This window comes from Mizuhopecten yessoensis, unplaced genomic scaffold (assembly GCF_002113885.1).
Source record: "Mizuhopecten yessoensis strain PY_sf001 unplaced genomic scaffold, ASM211388v2 scaffold9331, whole genome shotgun sequence".
In the NCBI taxonomy this organism is placed as follows: Eukaryota; Metazoa; Mollusca; class Bivalvia; order Pectinida; family Pectinidae; genus Mizuhopecten; species Mizuhopecten yessoensis.
In genome coordinates, this window is record NW_018407994.1 from 484,248 (window position 1) to 498,577 (window position 14,330).

The 14,330-nt window shown below is 36.2% G+C and overlaps 1 protein-coding gene across 1 annotated transcript in view; it reads right to left on the reverse strand.

The window, feature by feature from the left end:
• LOC110457821 (proline dehydrogenase 1, mitochondrial-like) overlaps nucleotides 1-14,127 on the reverse strand; it is a 24,748-nt gene extending 10,621 nt beyond the window's left edge. The window contains exons 1-7 of the mRNA XM_021509248.1: nucleotides 13,783-14,127; nucleotides 10,962-11,170; nucleotides 10,671-10,714; nucleotides 5,748-5,768; nucleotides 1,549-1,695; nucleotides 1,243-1,310; nucleotides 76-128 (exon numbers count right to left, since the gene is read on the reverse strand). Coding sequence (XP_021364923.1) covers nucleotides 76-128; nucleotides 1,243-1,310; nucleotides 1,549-1,695; nucleotides 5,748-5,768; nucleotides 10,671-10,714; nucleotides 10,962-11,170; nucleotides 13,783-14,085 — 845 coding nt within the window. The 5' untranslated portion in view covers nucleotides 14,086-14,127. The remainder of the gene's footprint in view (nucleotides 1-75; nucleotides 129-1,242; nucleotides 1,311-1,548; nucleotides 1,696-5,747; nucleotides 5,769-10,670; nucleotides 10,715-10,961; nucleotides 11,171-13,782) is intronic.
• Between the last annotated feature and the right edge of the window lie 203 nt (nucleotides 14,128-14,330).

A 14,330-nucleotide genomic window follows, 5' to 3' on the forward strand; every position in this document is an offset into this window, starting at 1 on the left:
ACTGTCTATCACTCCAACAGTCAATAGTGGTTACCATGATTGCTGTCTATTATTCCAATAGTCAATAGTAGTTACCATGGTAACTGTCTATCACTCCAACAGTCAATAGTGGTTACCATGGTTGCCGTCTATTATTCCAAAAGTCAATAGTAGTTACCATGGTAACTGTCTATCACTCCAACAGTCAAAAGTGATTACCATGGTTACTGTTTATCACTCCAACAGTCAATAGTGGTTTCCATGGTTACTGTTTATCACTCCAACAGTCAATAGGGGTTTCCATGGTTACTGTCTATCACTCCAACAGTCAATAGTGGTTACCATGGTTGCCGTCTATTATTCCAAAAGTCAATAGTAGTTACCATGTTGACTGTCTATCTCCCCAACAGTCAATAGTGGTTACCATGGGTGCTGTCTATTATTCCAATAGTCAATAGTAGTTACCATGGTAACTGTCTATCACTCCAACAGTCAATAGTGGTTTCCATGGTTACTGTCTATCACTCCAACAGTCAAAAGTGATTACCATGGTAACTGTTTATCACTCCAACAGTCAATAGTGGTTTCCATGGTTACTGTCTATCACTCCAACAGTCAATAGTGGTTACCATGGTTACTGTCTAACACTCCAACAGTCACTATTGGCTACCATGATTGCTGTCTATTATTCCAACAGTCAACACTAGTTACCATGATTACTGTATATCACTCCAACAGTCACTAGTGGTTACCATAGTTACTGTTTATCACTCCAACAGTACTATTGGTTACCATGGTTACTGTCTAACACTCTAACAGTCAATAATGGTTACCATGGTTACTGTCTAACACTCCAACAGTCTGTTATTCCAACAGTCAATAGTGGTTACCTTGGTTACTGTCTTTCACACCAACAGTCAATAGTGGTTACCTTGGTTACTGTTTATCACTCCTACAGTCAATAGTGGTTACCATGATTACTGTTTATCACTCCTACAGTCAATAGTGGTTACCATGATTACTGTTTATCACTCCTACAGTCAATAGTGGTTACCATGATGATAGTAACTGTGTATTACTCCAACAATCACCAGTGGTTCCTATAGTAATTCTGGATCACTTCCAATCACCAGTGGTTATTTTGGTAATTGTGTATCATTCCTAGTCACTCATGATTACCATGTATCAATCCATGTCATGAGAGACTTCCATTGTTCATTGTCATCCTGAATACCACCTAGTTAGTGATAACATGAAACTTACCAGAAACTGTGGTCTTCCAAGGGCTGTCATCTTGATAGCGACAAACCCAGTGTTGGCCTCTGTAGCTCCTATTGTAAACAAAACACACCATTAACAGATGTTAAATAACATTTTCTGTTAACATTAATCTTTATTATCAATATGGATTATCACTCAACTTATTGAAGAAATGTGCTTAGTTGATGTAACAGCTGTGGACTCTGTAAGTATACATTTCCAACAACGGTAGCTGTTATAATCAAATACAAATATTAATCTAAAATTACAATTTGATACAAAAAAAATTAATGTATTTTCAAAGCCTACCTGCCACAGCATCTATACACTTGAGGAAGGTCTCCATGTTTGTGTCACAGTTTGCCTCATCCTCATAGAAATAGGTCCTCGCAGATATAACCTTGTTTCGTCGATCTCCGAACTTTTTGTGGGCCAAGAACTTTTGTTTGTCAGGATCTGAATTACAGACATTTAAAAAACTATGGCACGATTTACATATATGTTATAGTATATACATGTAGGTCACAAATCTAACAATCTAATATCATATTTTACATATCACATTCGATGAATACCCTTGAAATTGTTGTAATACAGTACACTAACAACTGGTATAAGTATTGGTGTCCTTGTGATTCCCTTTCATTTCTTTCTAGCATACAAGTCATTCATTAAACTTTTTTATAGGCGTCAAGTCCCTGTGACTCCCTTATACTGATTTATAGGCATCAAGTCCCTGTGTCTCCCTATTACTGTTTTATAGGCATCAGGTCCCTATGTCTCCCAAATACTGTTTTATAGGCATCAGGTCTCTTCTCTGTGTCTCCCTAATACTGTTTTATAGGCATCAAGTCTCTGTGTCTCCCAAATACTGTTTTATAGGCATCAGGTTCCTATGTCTCCCAAATACTGTTTTATAGGCATCAAGTCTCTGTGTCTCCCTAATACTGTTTTATAGGCATCAGGTCCCTGTGTCTGCCAAATACTGTTTTATAGGCATCAATCCCCTGTGTCTCCAAATACTGTTTTATAGGCGTCAAGTCCCTGTGTCTCCAAATACTGTTTTATAAGCATCAGGTCCCTGTGTTTCCCAAATACTGCTTTATAGGCATCAAGTCTCTGTGTTTCACTAATACTGTTTTATAGGCATCAGGTCCCTGTGTCTCCCAAATACTGTTTTATAGGCATCAAGTCCCTGTGTCTCCAAATACTGTTTTATAGGCATCAGGTCCCTGTGTTTCCCAAATACTGTTTTATAGGCATCAAGTCTCTGTGTCTCCCTTATACTGTTTTATAGGCATCAAGTCTCTGTGTCTCCCGAATACTGTTTTATAGGCATCAAGTCCCTGTGTATCCCTAATACTGTTTAAAGGCACTAGGTCCCTGTGTTTCCCTTATACTGTTTTAAAGGCCTCAATTCCCTGTGTTTCCCTAATACTGTTTTATAGATACTTGATTTTTTAACAACAAATATGAATCAAGTTCTTTCAACTTAAAATAATCACTCATGTTGGCTAGGATATTAGCACACCAAGTCCCTGTGCCTACCCGACAAGTTATGGTCGGTGTTATTCATAATACACTTTTACGGCACAGAAACATGCTGCTTAATGATTTACATGAGTAAATAACAATTAAAAGAATGCTGGCATTTATCCATCTGTCACAGAACCCAACACAAAGCTTATTACCACAATTAATGTACACTGTATATACACGGGCCAGAAACATTCTTATGTGTCAGGAAAATGAAGCTTATGAATATCTCTGTCCGACACAAATATAATTATGTTTTTATGAATCTAATAAAGTTTGTCTCGATTTTGCATTCGTAAAACTACAGACAAGAGGAGATAAAAACAAGATACAAAAATACAAGCCCATATTTGCAAAACCTATTTTATCCAAGAAAACATAAAACAAAAATCAAATATGACATTTTGAACGATGAATATGAAAAGTTACTAATTTGTTAGAACTTTGTTGTACGACACCACTTACAATCAATGTACAGTTGTGGGACCGCACAACGCACCATAAATAGCGTGCGCACACCGTGCATACATCGTTCACACACCGTCCGCACATCGTCCACACATGGTGCGCACAACTGTGCGATTTAGCAATCGTTCGCCCCGTTGTGCGCTTCTCTCCGCACAACTGGGCGATTTGGAATCATTTTTAGATCAAAATTAAGGAATGACAAAAATACGGAAGGCTTGTATGCGATAATGTACACTGTGTATATATCTGTAATTTCTCATCAAAATAATCAAGATTATACAATTTCACAATGCGTGTTACACAGTATTACAGCGACCGTTAGGCTGTCAAGAATGGGTTTGGCTCCAAGTCAACAGAACAGGTAAATAACAATTTTATGAGTGTCCGGAGTTTTACCTGACCAGTGCCTGACACACAGAGCTGATATGCGATACCGTTTGACCGTAATGAATAGTATTTGTTATTTGCATTCGTTTGCCTATAGCTCCCCTTCACCTGGATTTTCACACCCCCGGCCTTACCCGACGAGTTACGTAAATGCCCCAGGCGGGGAGAAAACTACGGTCCAGGTACATGTACAAAGTGGTTATGTTTACCTGTATACGGGATTGTGTTGTAATTTTACATGTGTCGATTAAGTTTGTTTAGAAACACAGAAAACACAATTCCTAAATATAAGAATATATAGACAGAAAGATAAGTTTATAGATGTTGCTAGAATATAGAAACATACGTAAACATCAAGTTTATATGTTTAAACACGAAACCGTATAAATTGTTAAGGCATTCCTCAATTTACACCAACCACGATTGTTATCGCACAACGTCCGTTCATCGTGCGCACATATGTGCGCAAGCAATGATCGTTCAGCTTTTTAATCGTTCGCCCATCATGCACACACCGTTCACACATCGTGCGCACACCGCACATCGTGTAACGTTGTGCGATCCCACAACTGTATCGATTATATCACTCAGCATTTATTTTTGTATTTACTGCTCATATGTTTATATTTACTGTTCATATATTTATATTTACTGTTTATATATTTATATTTACTGCTCATATATTCATATTTACTGTTCATATATTCATATTTACTGTTCATATATTCATATTTACTGGCTATGATTGCAATATAGAACTGATAAAGCAAAATCTGGTATTGTTTACATTATTAATATATAATGGTTATTAATAATACAGAAATAAATATACATGTTGTTAATGGAAATATGAAAAAAAAATGAGAAAAGAAACCAGCATTACACCACAAGAATAATATGTCGGTTAAAAAATACACCAAATCACTTTGTCTGAATCAAGTTAAAAATGTACATGTATGTTATTTTCTCCAGTTGGTTAGGTTAAGGTTAAATCTATGTTCAAATCCATGAAGCAATTTATTTTTCATTTTGAATCTAGTTACTGTCTGTTGCTGAAAGCTGAAAGATTTAAAAAAATATACTTTCTGGTTGTGGAAATAGAACCAAACTAACCAGCTACACCAAAAAACAACCATAAAAGTTAGTTAACCAATTCACCCCCTAAAGCCACATTTGAACCTTACAAAATCAAAGACTGGGCAAGTCCAGTTTAAACATGTAGGGGTTAATGAGTCAATCATGGCATTACTAAAGTTAGAGAATCACGAACATGCTATACCAGGCCACATGTAAACATTGGACCTCACAATTAAAAAGAAATTAATAGAATGGATACTGGTGCTAAAGCACTTGGTAGCAGTAAATCTTTGAGAAATACCTTCCCAGCAAAATATCTGCATCAAAGTTGATGAGGTAATAAAAATACTGCAGTCAGGTTAACGTGATGGTACCCAAAATGGAACACTTTCTTTTAAGAAAAATATTAGTGTATCCTATATCTTGAACATCAACCTTTTTACTGTAATGATTAAAAGATGCCTTTAGCTTTCATTTTACCTATTTTTTTGGTGCGTTGGTGCATCAGTGCATGTGTCTATTTAGGGAGCTCCTTTCGTTGAGTCAGGTTCCAAACCTAAATAAATGTGATTCATTCTCTAAATTTGAAATAAATTATTAAAATGACTGTTTAGTGATCTGATTTGGGTACTGTCACCTTATCCCACTTACTGTAGTGGCAGTATCACAGGTCTAAGATTGATGTTATGTGATATAATTATATATTTATATTCAGGATATTATCTGGTATTGTTTACATTATTTATAAATAATGGTAATGAATAATACAGAAACAAATATACATGTTGTTAATGGAAATATGAAAAGAAAATGAGTTAAATATGTTAAAGAAAAAGTTAAATATGTTGGTTATTCTGAATTATGAAAGCTACATATTATACATAAATCAATACAGTATATAACATACAGAAATGTTATCCTGTTATAAATTTGTTATGTTTGTTATCCTGTTATAAATTTGTTATGTTTGTTATCCTGTATAAATTTGTTATGTATGCATTAATATTGTGTTGATATTAAGAAGTACACGCTCTATTTACCCATGTCAATGTGCTCTGCATCTGTGTTGTCATCCAATCAGAAAGGTTCTTACATCATTATATAATTCTATCGCAATGACATGTCATCCAATCAGAAAGGTTCTTACATCAGTATAAAATTCTATCACAATGACGTGTCAACCAATCAGAAAGGTTGTTACATAAGTAAATGATTTTATCACAAAATATGATTACATAAAATAACATATAACCAGATAAAAATGTGGTAAAACATTTTCAATGTAATTGCTCCTTCAAGTGACTCTCCCGATATTGTGAAAGCTTCCTTCCTTACACAGGTACCAGCCATAGTTAACAAAGAACTTTACGAGGAAATTTTCCTGAACCGAAAAAAGGGCAAGAATTATTTGTGAAGTATGGTTAACATGTTGAATCAAGAGCACTCAAAACTTAGTGCAAAGTGCATCACACGACAAGTCATTACATACATGTATTATAAATGTACACATCAACACAACCAGTGAAAATCTCTTACTTTTAAGTTCAAATATATTGATATATAAAATATATCATGATTTTTCAATTACCCAGGCAAGCCAGGGTGTGAAATCTTGGCTATAAACTCTGCAGTTAGGTGCAGGGGTGCGTTAACTCACCTGATATCTCTTCACTATTTACTGTACACAGAATTAAACACCAATGAAAGATTTATAGATAGTATACAGTAAACCTTGTTTTACAGCTATCTCTGTAAAACTTCACTATACTGCCATTACTGTACTGTAAACCTTAGTAGTACTGCCATTACTGTACTGCTAAACCTAGTTATACTGCCATCATTGAACTGTTAAACCTTTTTATACTGCCACAACTGTACTGTAAACCTAGTTATACTGCCACCACTGTACTGTTAACCTAGTTATACTGCCACCACTGTACTGTTAACCTAGATACTCTGCCACCACTGTACTGTTAACCTAGTTATACTGCTACCACTGTACTGAAAACCTAGTTTACTGCTTCCACTGTACTGTAAACCTAGATATACTGCCACCACTGTACTGTTAACCTAGATATACTGCCACCACTGTACTGTTAACCTAGTTATACTGCTACCACTGTACTGAAAACCTAGTTATACTGCTTCCACTGTACTGTAAACCTAGATATACTGCCACCACTGTACTGTTAACCTAGATATACTGCCACCACTGTACTGTTAACCTAGTTATACTGCTACCACTGTACTGAAAACCTAGTTATACTGCTTCCACTGTACTGTAAACCTAGATATACTGCCACCACTGTACTGTTAACCTAGATATACTGCCACCACTGTACTGTAAACCTAGTTACACTGCCACCACTGTACTGTTAACCTAGATATACTGCCACCACTGTACTGTAAACCTAGTTACACTGCTATCACTGTACTGTTAACCTAGTTATACCGCTACCACTGTCCTGTAAAACTAGTTATACTGCCACCACTGTACTGTAAACCTAGTTATACCGCCACCACTGTACTGTAAACCTAGTTATACTGCCACCACTGTACTGTAAACCTAGTTACACTGCCATCACTGTACTGTAAACCTAGTTATACTGCTACCACTGTACTGAAAACCTAGTTATACTGCTTCCACTGTACTGTACACCTAGTTATACTGTCACCACTGTACTGTTAACCTAGTTATACTGCTACCACTTTATTGTTAACTTAGATATACTGCCACCACTGTACTGTAAACCTCGTTATACTGCTTCCACTGTACTGTAAGCCTCGTTATACTGCTTCCACTGTACTGTTAACCTAGATATACCGCCACCACTGTACTGTAAACCTCGTTATACTGCTTCTACTGTACTGTTAACCTAGATATACTGCCACCACTGTACTGTTAACCTAGTTATACTGCTTTCAATGTACTGTAAACCTAGATATACTGCCATCACTGTACTGACTAAACCTCGTTATACTGCTATCACTGTACTGTTAACCTAGATATGCTGCCACCACTGTATTGTTAACCTAGATATACTGCCACCACTGTACTGTAAACCTAGATATACTACCACCACTGTACTGTTAACCTAGTTATACTGCTTCCACTGTACTGTTAACCTAAATATACCGCCACCACTGTACTGTAAACCTCGTTATACTGCTTCCACTGTACTGTTAACCTAGATATACTGCCACCACTGTACTGTTAACCTAGTTATACTGCTTTCACTGTACTGTTAACCTAGATATACTGCCATCACTGTACTGACTAAACCTAGTTATACTGCTATCACTGTACGGTAAACCTAGTTATACTGCTACCACTGTATTGTTAACCTAGATATACTGCCATCACTGTACTGTTAACCTAGTTATACTGCTCGCACTGTATTGTTAACCTAGATATTCTTATTCTGCCACCACTGTACTGTTAACCTAGTTATACTGCTTTCACTGTACTGTTAACCTAGATATGTTGCAACCACTGTACTGTAAACCTAGTTATACTGCTACCACTGTATTGTTAACCTAGTTATACTGCCACCACTGTACTGTAAACCTAGTTATACTGCCACAACTGTACTTTAAATCTAGTTATACTGCTTCCACTGTACTGTTAACCTAATTATACTGCCACCACTGTACTGTTAACCTGGTTATACTGCTTTCACTGTACTGTTAACCTAGTTATACTGCTATGACTGTACTGTAAACCTTGTTATACTGCCACCACTGTACTGTAAACCTAGTTATACTGCCACCACTGTACTGTAAACCTAGTTATACTGCCACCACTGTACTGTAAACCTAGTTACACTGATATCACTGTACTGTAAACCTAGTTATACTGCCACCACTGTATTGTTAACCTATATATTCTGCCACCCCTGTACTGTAAACCTAGTGTAAACCTAGTTACACTGATATTACTGTACTGTAAACCTAGTGTAAACCTAGTTATACTGCAACCACTGTACTGTCAACCTAGTTTTACTGCTACCACTGTATTGTTAACCTAGATATACTGCCAGCACTGTACTGTAAACCTTTCCACTGTACTGTTAACCTAGATATACTGCCACCACTGGACTGTAATTCTAGTTACACTGCTTTCACTGTACTTTAAACCTAGTTACACTGCCACCACTGTACTGACTGTAAACCTAGATATACTTCCACCACTGTACTGTAAGCCTAGATATACTGCCACCACTGTACTGTTAGCCTAGTTATACTGCCACAACTGTACTGTTAACCTAAATATACTGCCACCACTGGACTGTAATTCTAGTTACACTGCTATCACTGTACTCACTGTACTGTAAACCTGGTTATACTGCCGCCACTGTACTGTAAACCAGTTACACTGATATCACTGGACTGTAAACCTAGTTATATTGCCACCACTGTATTGTAAACCTAGTTATACCGCCACCACTGTATTGTTAATCTATATATTCTGCCACCCCTGTACTGTAAACCTAGTTTTACTGCCACCACTGTATTGTCAACCTATATATTCTGCCCCCACTGTACTGTAAACCTTTCCACTGTACTGTTAACCTAGATATACTGCCACCACTGTACTGCAAACCTAGTTACACTGATATCACTGGACTGTAAACCTAGTTATCCTGCCACCACTGTACTGTAAACCTAGATATACTGCCACCACTGTACTGTAATTCTAGTTACACTGCTATCACTGTACTTTAAACCTAGTTATACTGCCACCACTGTATTGTTAACCTATATATTCTGCCACCACTGTACTGTAAACCTAGTTATACTGCTTCCACTGTACTGTAAACCTAGTTATACTGCCACCACTGTATTGTTAACCTAGATATACTGCCACCACTGTACTGTAAACCTAGATATACTGCCAGCACTGTACTGTAAACCTAGTTATACTGCTACCACTGTATTGTAAATCTAGTTATACTGCTTCCACTGTACTGTAAACCTAGTTATACTGCTTACACTGCACTCTAAACCTAGTTATACTGCTATCAATGTATTGTAAAACCTAGCTATACTGCCAGCACTCTACCATGAAACCTTGTTATACTGCCATCACTCATTTGTACAACCTTGCTATAATGCAATATTACTGTAATGTAAAACTCTAATACTTTTGCATAAAAGTATCATAAAACTGTGTTATACTGAGACCAATATACAAAAAAAAAACTTCTTTTATTGCCATCATTGTACTAGTTGTTAAAATATGTTAAATGAATATAATCAGTGATTTGTATAAATTTCTTTATGAGTGTTGGTTTTTGATTTTACTAATTGATAATTAGCCATCTTGCAAAAGATTTACATTCTAGATTTATTGGCAATGTTTGGTTATACTGAGATTTTGTAACCATATGCATGGCCATACAGAGGCAAATTATTAAACAGTTTTGATCATAGTCAAGGACATATCAACTATGTTTGATGGTACTACTTAAACACTGATCGAATAGAGGGTAAGTGATCAGGGTTATCCCAGTCATGTCACTGTCAGAAGGTTAGTACAGCTGTTCTCTGCAAGCTTTCAGAATACTTTTCCTGCACTAGTTCATCTTAATTCACCAGTTCCAAGGAAGCAAAACATTTTACCATTTTGGAAACCTGTACACATTGTTTCCTTAGTTACTTGGGTGCTAATAATCTTAAGCACATCTTGGCAATATAGCATACTCTGCTTTATATTATTTGTCCAATAAAATGTGACATTAAGTAACACATGACATTAAAAGATGATGCATTTTTCTGATAATATTCTGCTGAAGTTGTGTACTGGAGTGATTTTTATTCATGATAATAAAAAATAAAACTGTCTGTTATCTATTTCTTAGGTTGTATTGTCGATTTTGAAAATATATGTAGAATTCTGATAGTTGATCATGATGTACATAAATAAATAATATTATACCAAGGTAAAAGCAATGATCTCATACCTAATGAGGCCTTGTCGTCTGGTTGGTCTTCAGAAACACAGCTCCTGTAAACAAACAATATTAACAATGAACCTACAACACAGATTTTGTTTACACACAAAAAGTATACAATATCAGAAGTATGATTTGAAAACTATGTGGGTATTTTACATATGACCCCCTTTAGCCATGTGATTTGCATGTTGGTCTGATAAAAATGAATGTACAGATGAAGCTAAAATCTATAAATAAGGGGCAAAAATTGTTAAAACTGACATGACAATATGAGTGCCTGCGTGACCATGACCTTACTTCATCTCTGCCTCTTCAGCCTGCTCTGTAGATAGATCCTCCTCCACACTGTAATCCAAGATTGACTTCACGCCAAACTGCTTGTTCCTGCTGACCAATGGTCTAATGGCAACCTGGTCCTCTCCAGCCACAAAGTGACCATAAAACGTTGCCTTCATCATCATGCGGAACAGGGTCCCTCCAAGGATACGACGACTCCATTTCAGTAACTACAACAAAATTGAGAGATGGTTATAGAAATATTTCATGTATATTATAGGACTGTAGGATGAGAATATAATACAGAAAATACTTATGAAAGTACCTAAAAGTAGCAGACTCAACGTGGGTGTCTATCTTAATTAATGTACAGTAGCTGTGCAGAAATTATTTTATTAAGGCATTACAACATATCCCTTTGTTGAACAGCCATGTTATTATGATTTCAATATACATGTATGTCTGAATGTGTAAATCAATGTGCATATTGCTCACCAAATACTGATAATCTTTTCTTACCAGGTAATAACTGTATTTAAGTTTAGATTTATAAAAGAGAGATCAGGTAACATCATTGAGTTTCCCTTAAAACTAAATTTAAAACTTGATAATATACTCTACTCCTTTCTTGTATTGTATCTACCTTCATCTACATCCTTAGAATAAGATGAAACTGGTACTTGTCAAAAAAACATGTAGGACTGACAGTATAAGTTGTGAATAGAAACATGTAAGCTTAAGGCTGACAGTAGAAGTTGTGTATTAAAACATATAGGGCTGACAGTACAAGTTGTGTATTAAAACATCTAGGGCTGACAGTACCCGTAGAAATTGTGTATAAATTGCATGAGTATGTAGGGTGATCATAACTTGATGATAAGTACATAATTTTCATTTAATTTTTTGTTTGACCTATAAATCTATCACACTGGAAACACTGGTTGTATGTTACTTTCATTCAGCTATTATATTGTATATTGGTAGCAAGATAAAAACAATTAACTAACTTGGTTTAACTGTAAAAACTGACACTTATAGTTACTGTGTTGGTCTGGAATTTGGAGGTTGTAGGTTTGAATCCCTCACTCAGGTCTAACTCTGTGTCTGCCACCAACTCCTTTTCGGTCAGTGTGTGTTTGGTAGCAAAGGGATACCATAATACTTGCCAACTCTCCCTATTAAGGAGGGTGACTCCCGATTTTGGACCCATAAATTAAGTATTTTCAACCAGTGAATTTGCTAAAGTATTCCTATGTTCTAAGATCTTATGATTTCATCTGGAAGAACAACTCAAAATATGTCATTTTTACGGGTTATTTTGCATCTAGAGGGTGTATACACTATACACACGTTTTATTTATGTTTTAGTTTTGACCATGCAGAATCCCCCCCCGTGGGAATAAAAAAAAATTGGCAAGTATATCGGATACCCAAACCAGTGGTATAGTGTATTTTGGATTTGGGGTGAAAACTGACAAAATGGAAAGGTTGGTGCTTAATATAACTGAATTACCTGTAGCCCAAGTTTCCTCTGGCCCTGACACCAGACTTACAGACATTTTGATAAATAGATTTCTGGTGCAGGTTAAGGTTAGGGCCAACACCAGACATCTTTCTGTCAAAATGTTTAAGTCTGGTGTCAGGAGCAGAGGATACTCGGGCTAAATTACCTGGTGACCAGGTATCCCAGTTGGTTAGAGCATCCGTCTAAATTTTAGAGGTCATAAATTCAAATACTCTGTCCTAGCCTTTTGTCTCATCTTCACAATAAGCTACATTATTGCAGCTTACTAAGTCTATGTTTAACAGAGCACATATAAATAAGAGTAAGCTACTAAACCAATAGTCCGAGTTTCCTTACTGGCCCTGACACCAGACTCAAGACATTTTGACAGACAGATGTCTGGTGTGGGCCCTAAGTATATATAACATTAACCCACACCAGACAGCTATCTGTCAAGTCTGGTGTCAGGGCCTGAGGAAACTCTGGCTACTAAACCAAATTGGGGGTGGGCATTGCAAACAATTTTCATATTGCAATACATCTTGGGAATGTTGCAATAGATCACAATATATTGTACTCCTAAAATTCATTTAATTTACAATGATTTTATATGTTTGAAAAGTGATTGTCAGTTCAGTAAGATGGTAAATTGAATATTATTTTGTACAGTTTGGAAGTTATCCAAACAAGTTTATAAGGCCAGACAAAAAAACATGTGTTTCCTAGTAACATATATATATGCTATTTTTTTAGGGTAGGTAGGTAGATAACAAATTTTAATTAATAAATAATTGTATATGGATTATATAGGAGAATGATCAGTGCTTTTTTGAAAATTGACTTAAAACGTAAAGGGTAAGTTAGACACAAAAAACAGTGTAGGTACAACAAGACGGAGACGTAATATACGTCTCTGGGAATGGTTACAGGAAACACAGATATTTTTGTTTGGCCTTATTTGAATAGATTTATTCATCATCATCTTTCTGGACAGGAAAAACTCTGTGTGGAGTGTATTATTCCAGTATTGATTTAATCTTAACATTAAATATTCAATATGTAATTATTTTCTCACGATAACAGTACATAAATTCCGCCAGAAAAAAAAAACCATTGCAACATATTGCCATTTAAAAAAATTCATATTGCAATATACATTCTGCCAGTGCAGAGACGTATTGGTCCTTATATTACAATTTATAAGTCTCTGGCTAGTGTAACATGAGAGGATACATGCGCGACCTGTTACACGGTATAGAAACAAGCTAACTGTTACATATTAAAAAGCTAGGCTAGTAACTGCAATAACAAATGAATGAATAAGAGACTATATTATACCTTGTTATTATGGACGACCAGTGACTGTATGGAGCACATGTTGAAGACGAAAAGAGCCCGAACCAGCTCCGCCGTCGTCTTACTACGATACGCTTCCTTCCCATTACTGAAGGACAAATCGACAACGGGATGACCATCGCTATCCAATCCAGATTTGTCGTCGATACCCTCTGACGATATCGACGCCGCAGAGGCAGTCGTGGACTTTGAAGTATAGTGTTGGGTCTGTAACAAGGAGACTGGACAAAGTTGTCTGTAAACAGATGAACCGTTCGTCTTACACAAGGCCCTCAACATCGCCATAGCCGCATAAGTAATGAATGAATGTGTTGGGACAACATTCACTTCTGACATGGAAATGTTACAACGAATTTCATTGGTCGCTACAGACACACCTCCATTTCTCGAAACACGTGTCCCTGGTTCTATGAATCGATTTTTTTAATTTATTTTTTACTATTTTCGGAAATCCAATGTTTCTTGTTCATGGAATTGGATTTATTAAAAAAGTATAGAGCTTGAATTAACTTTTTTTTTAAAGAAAGAAA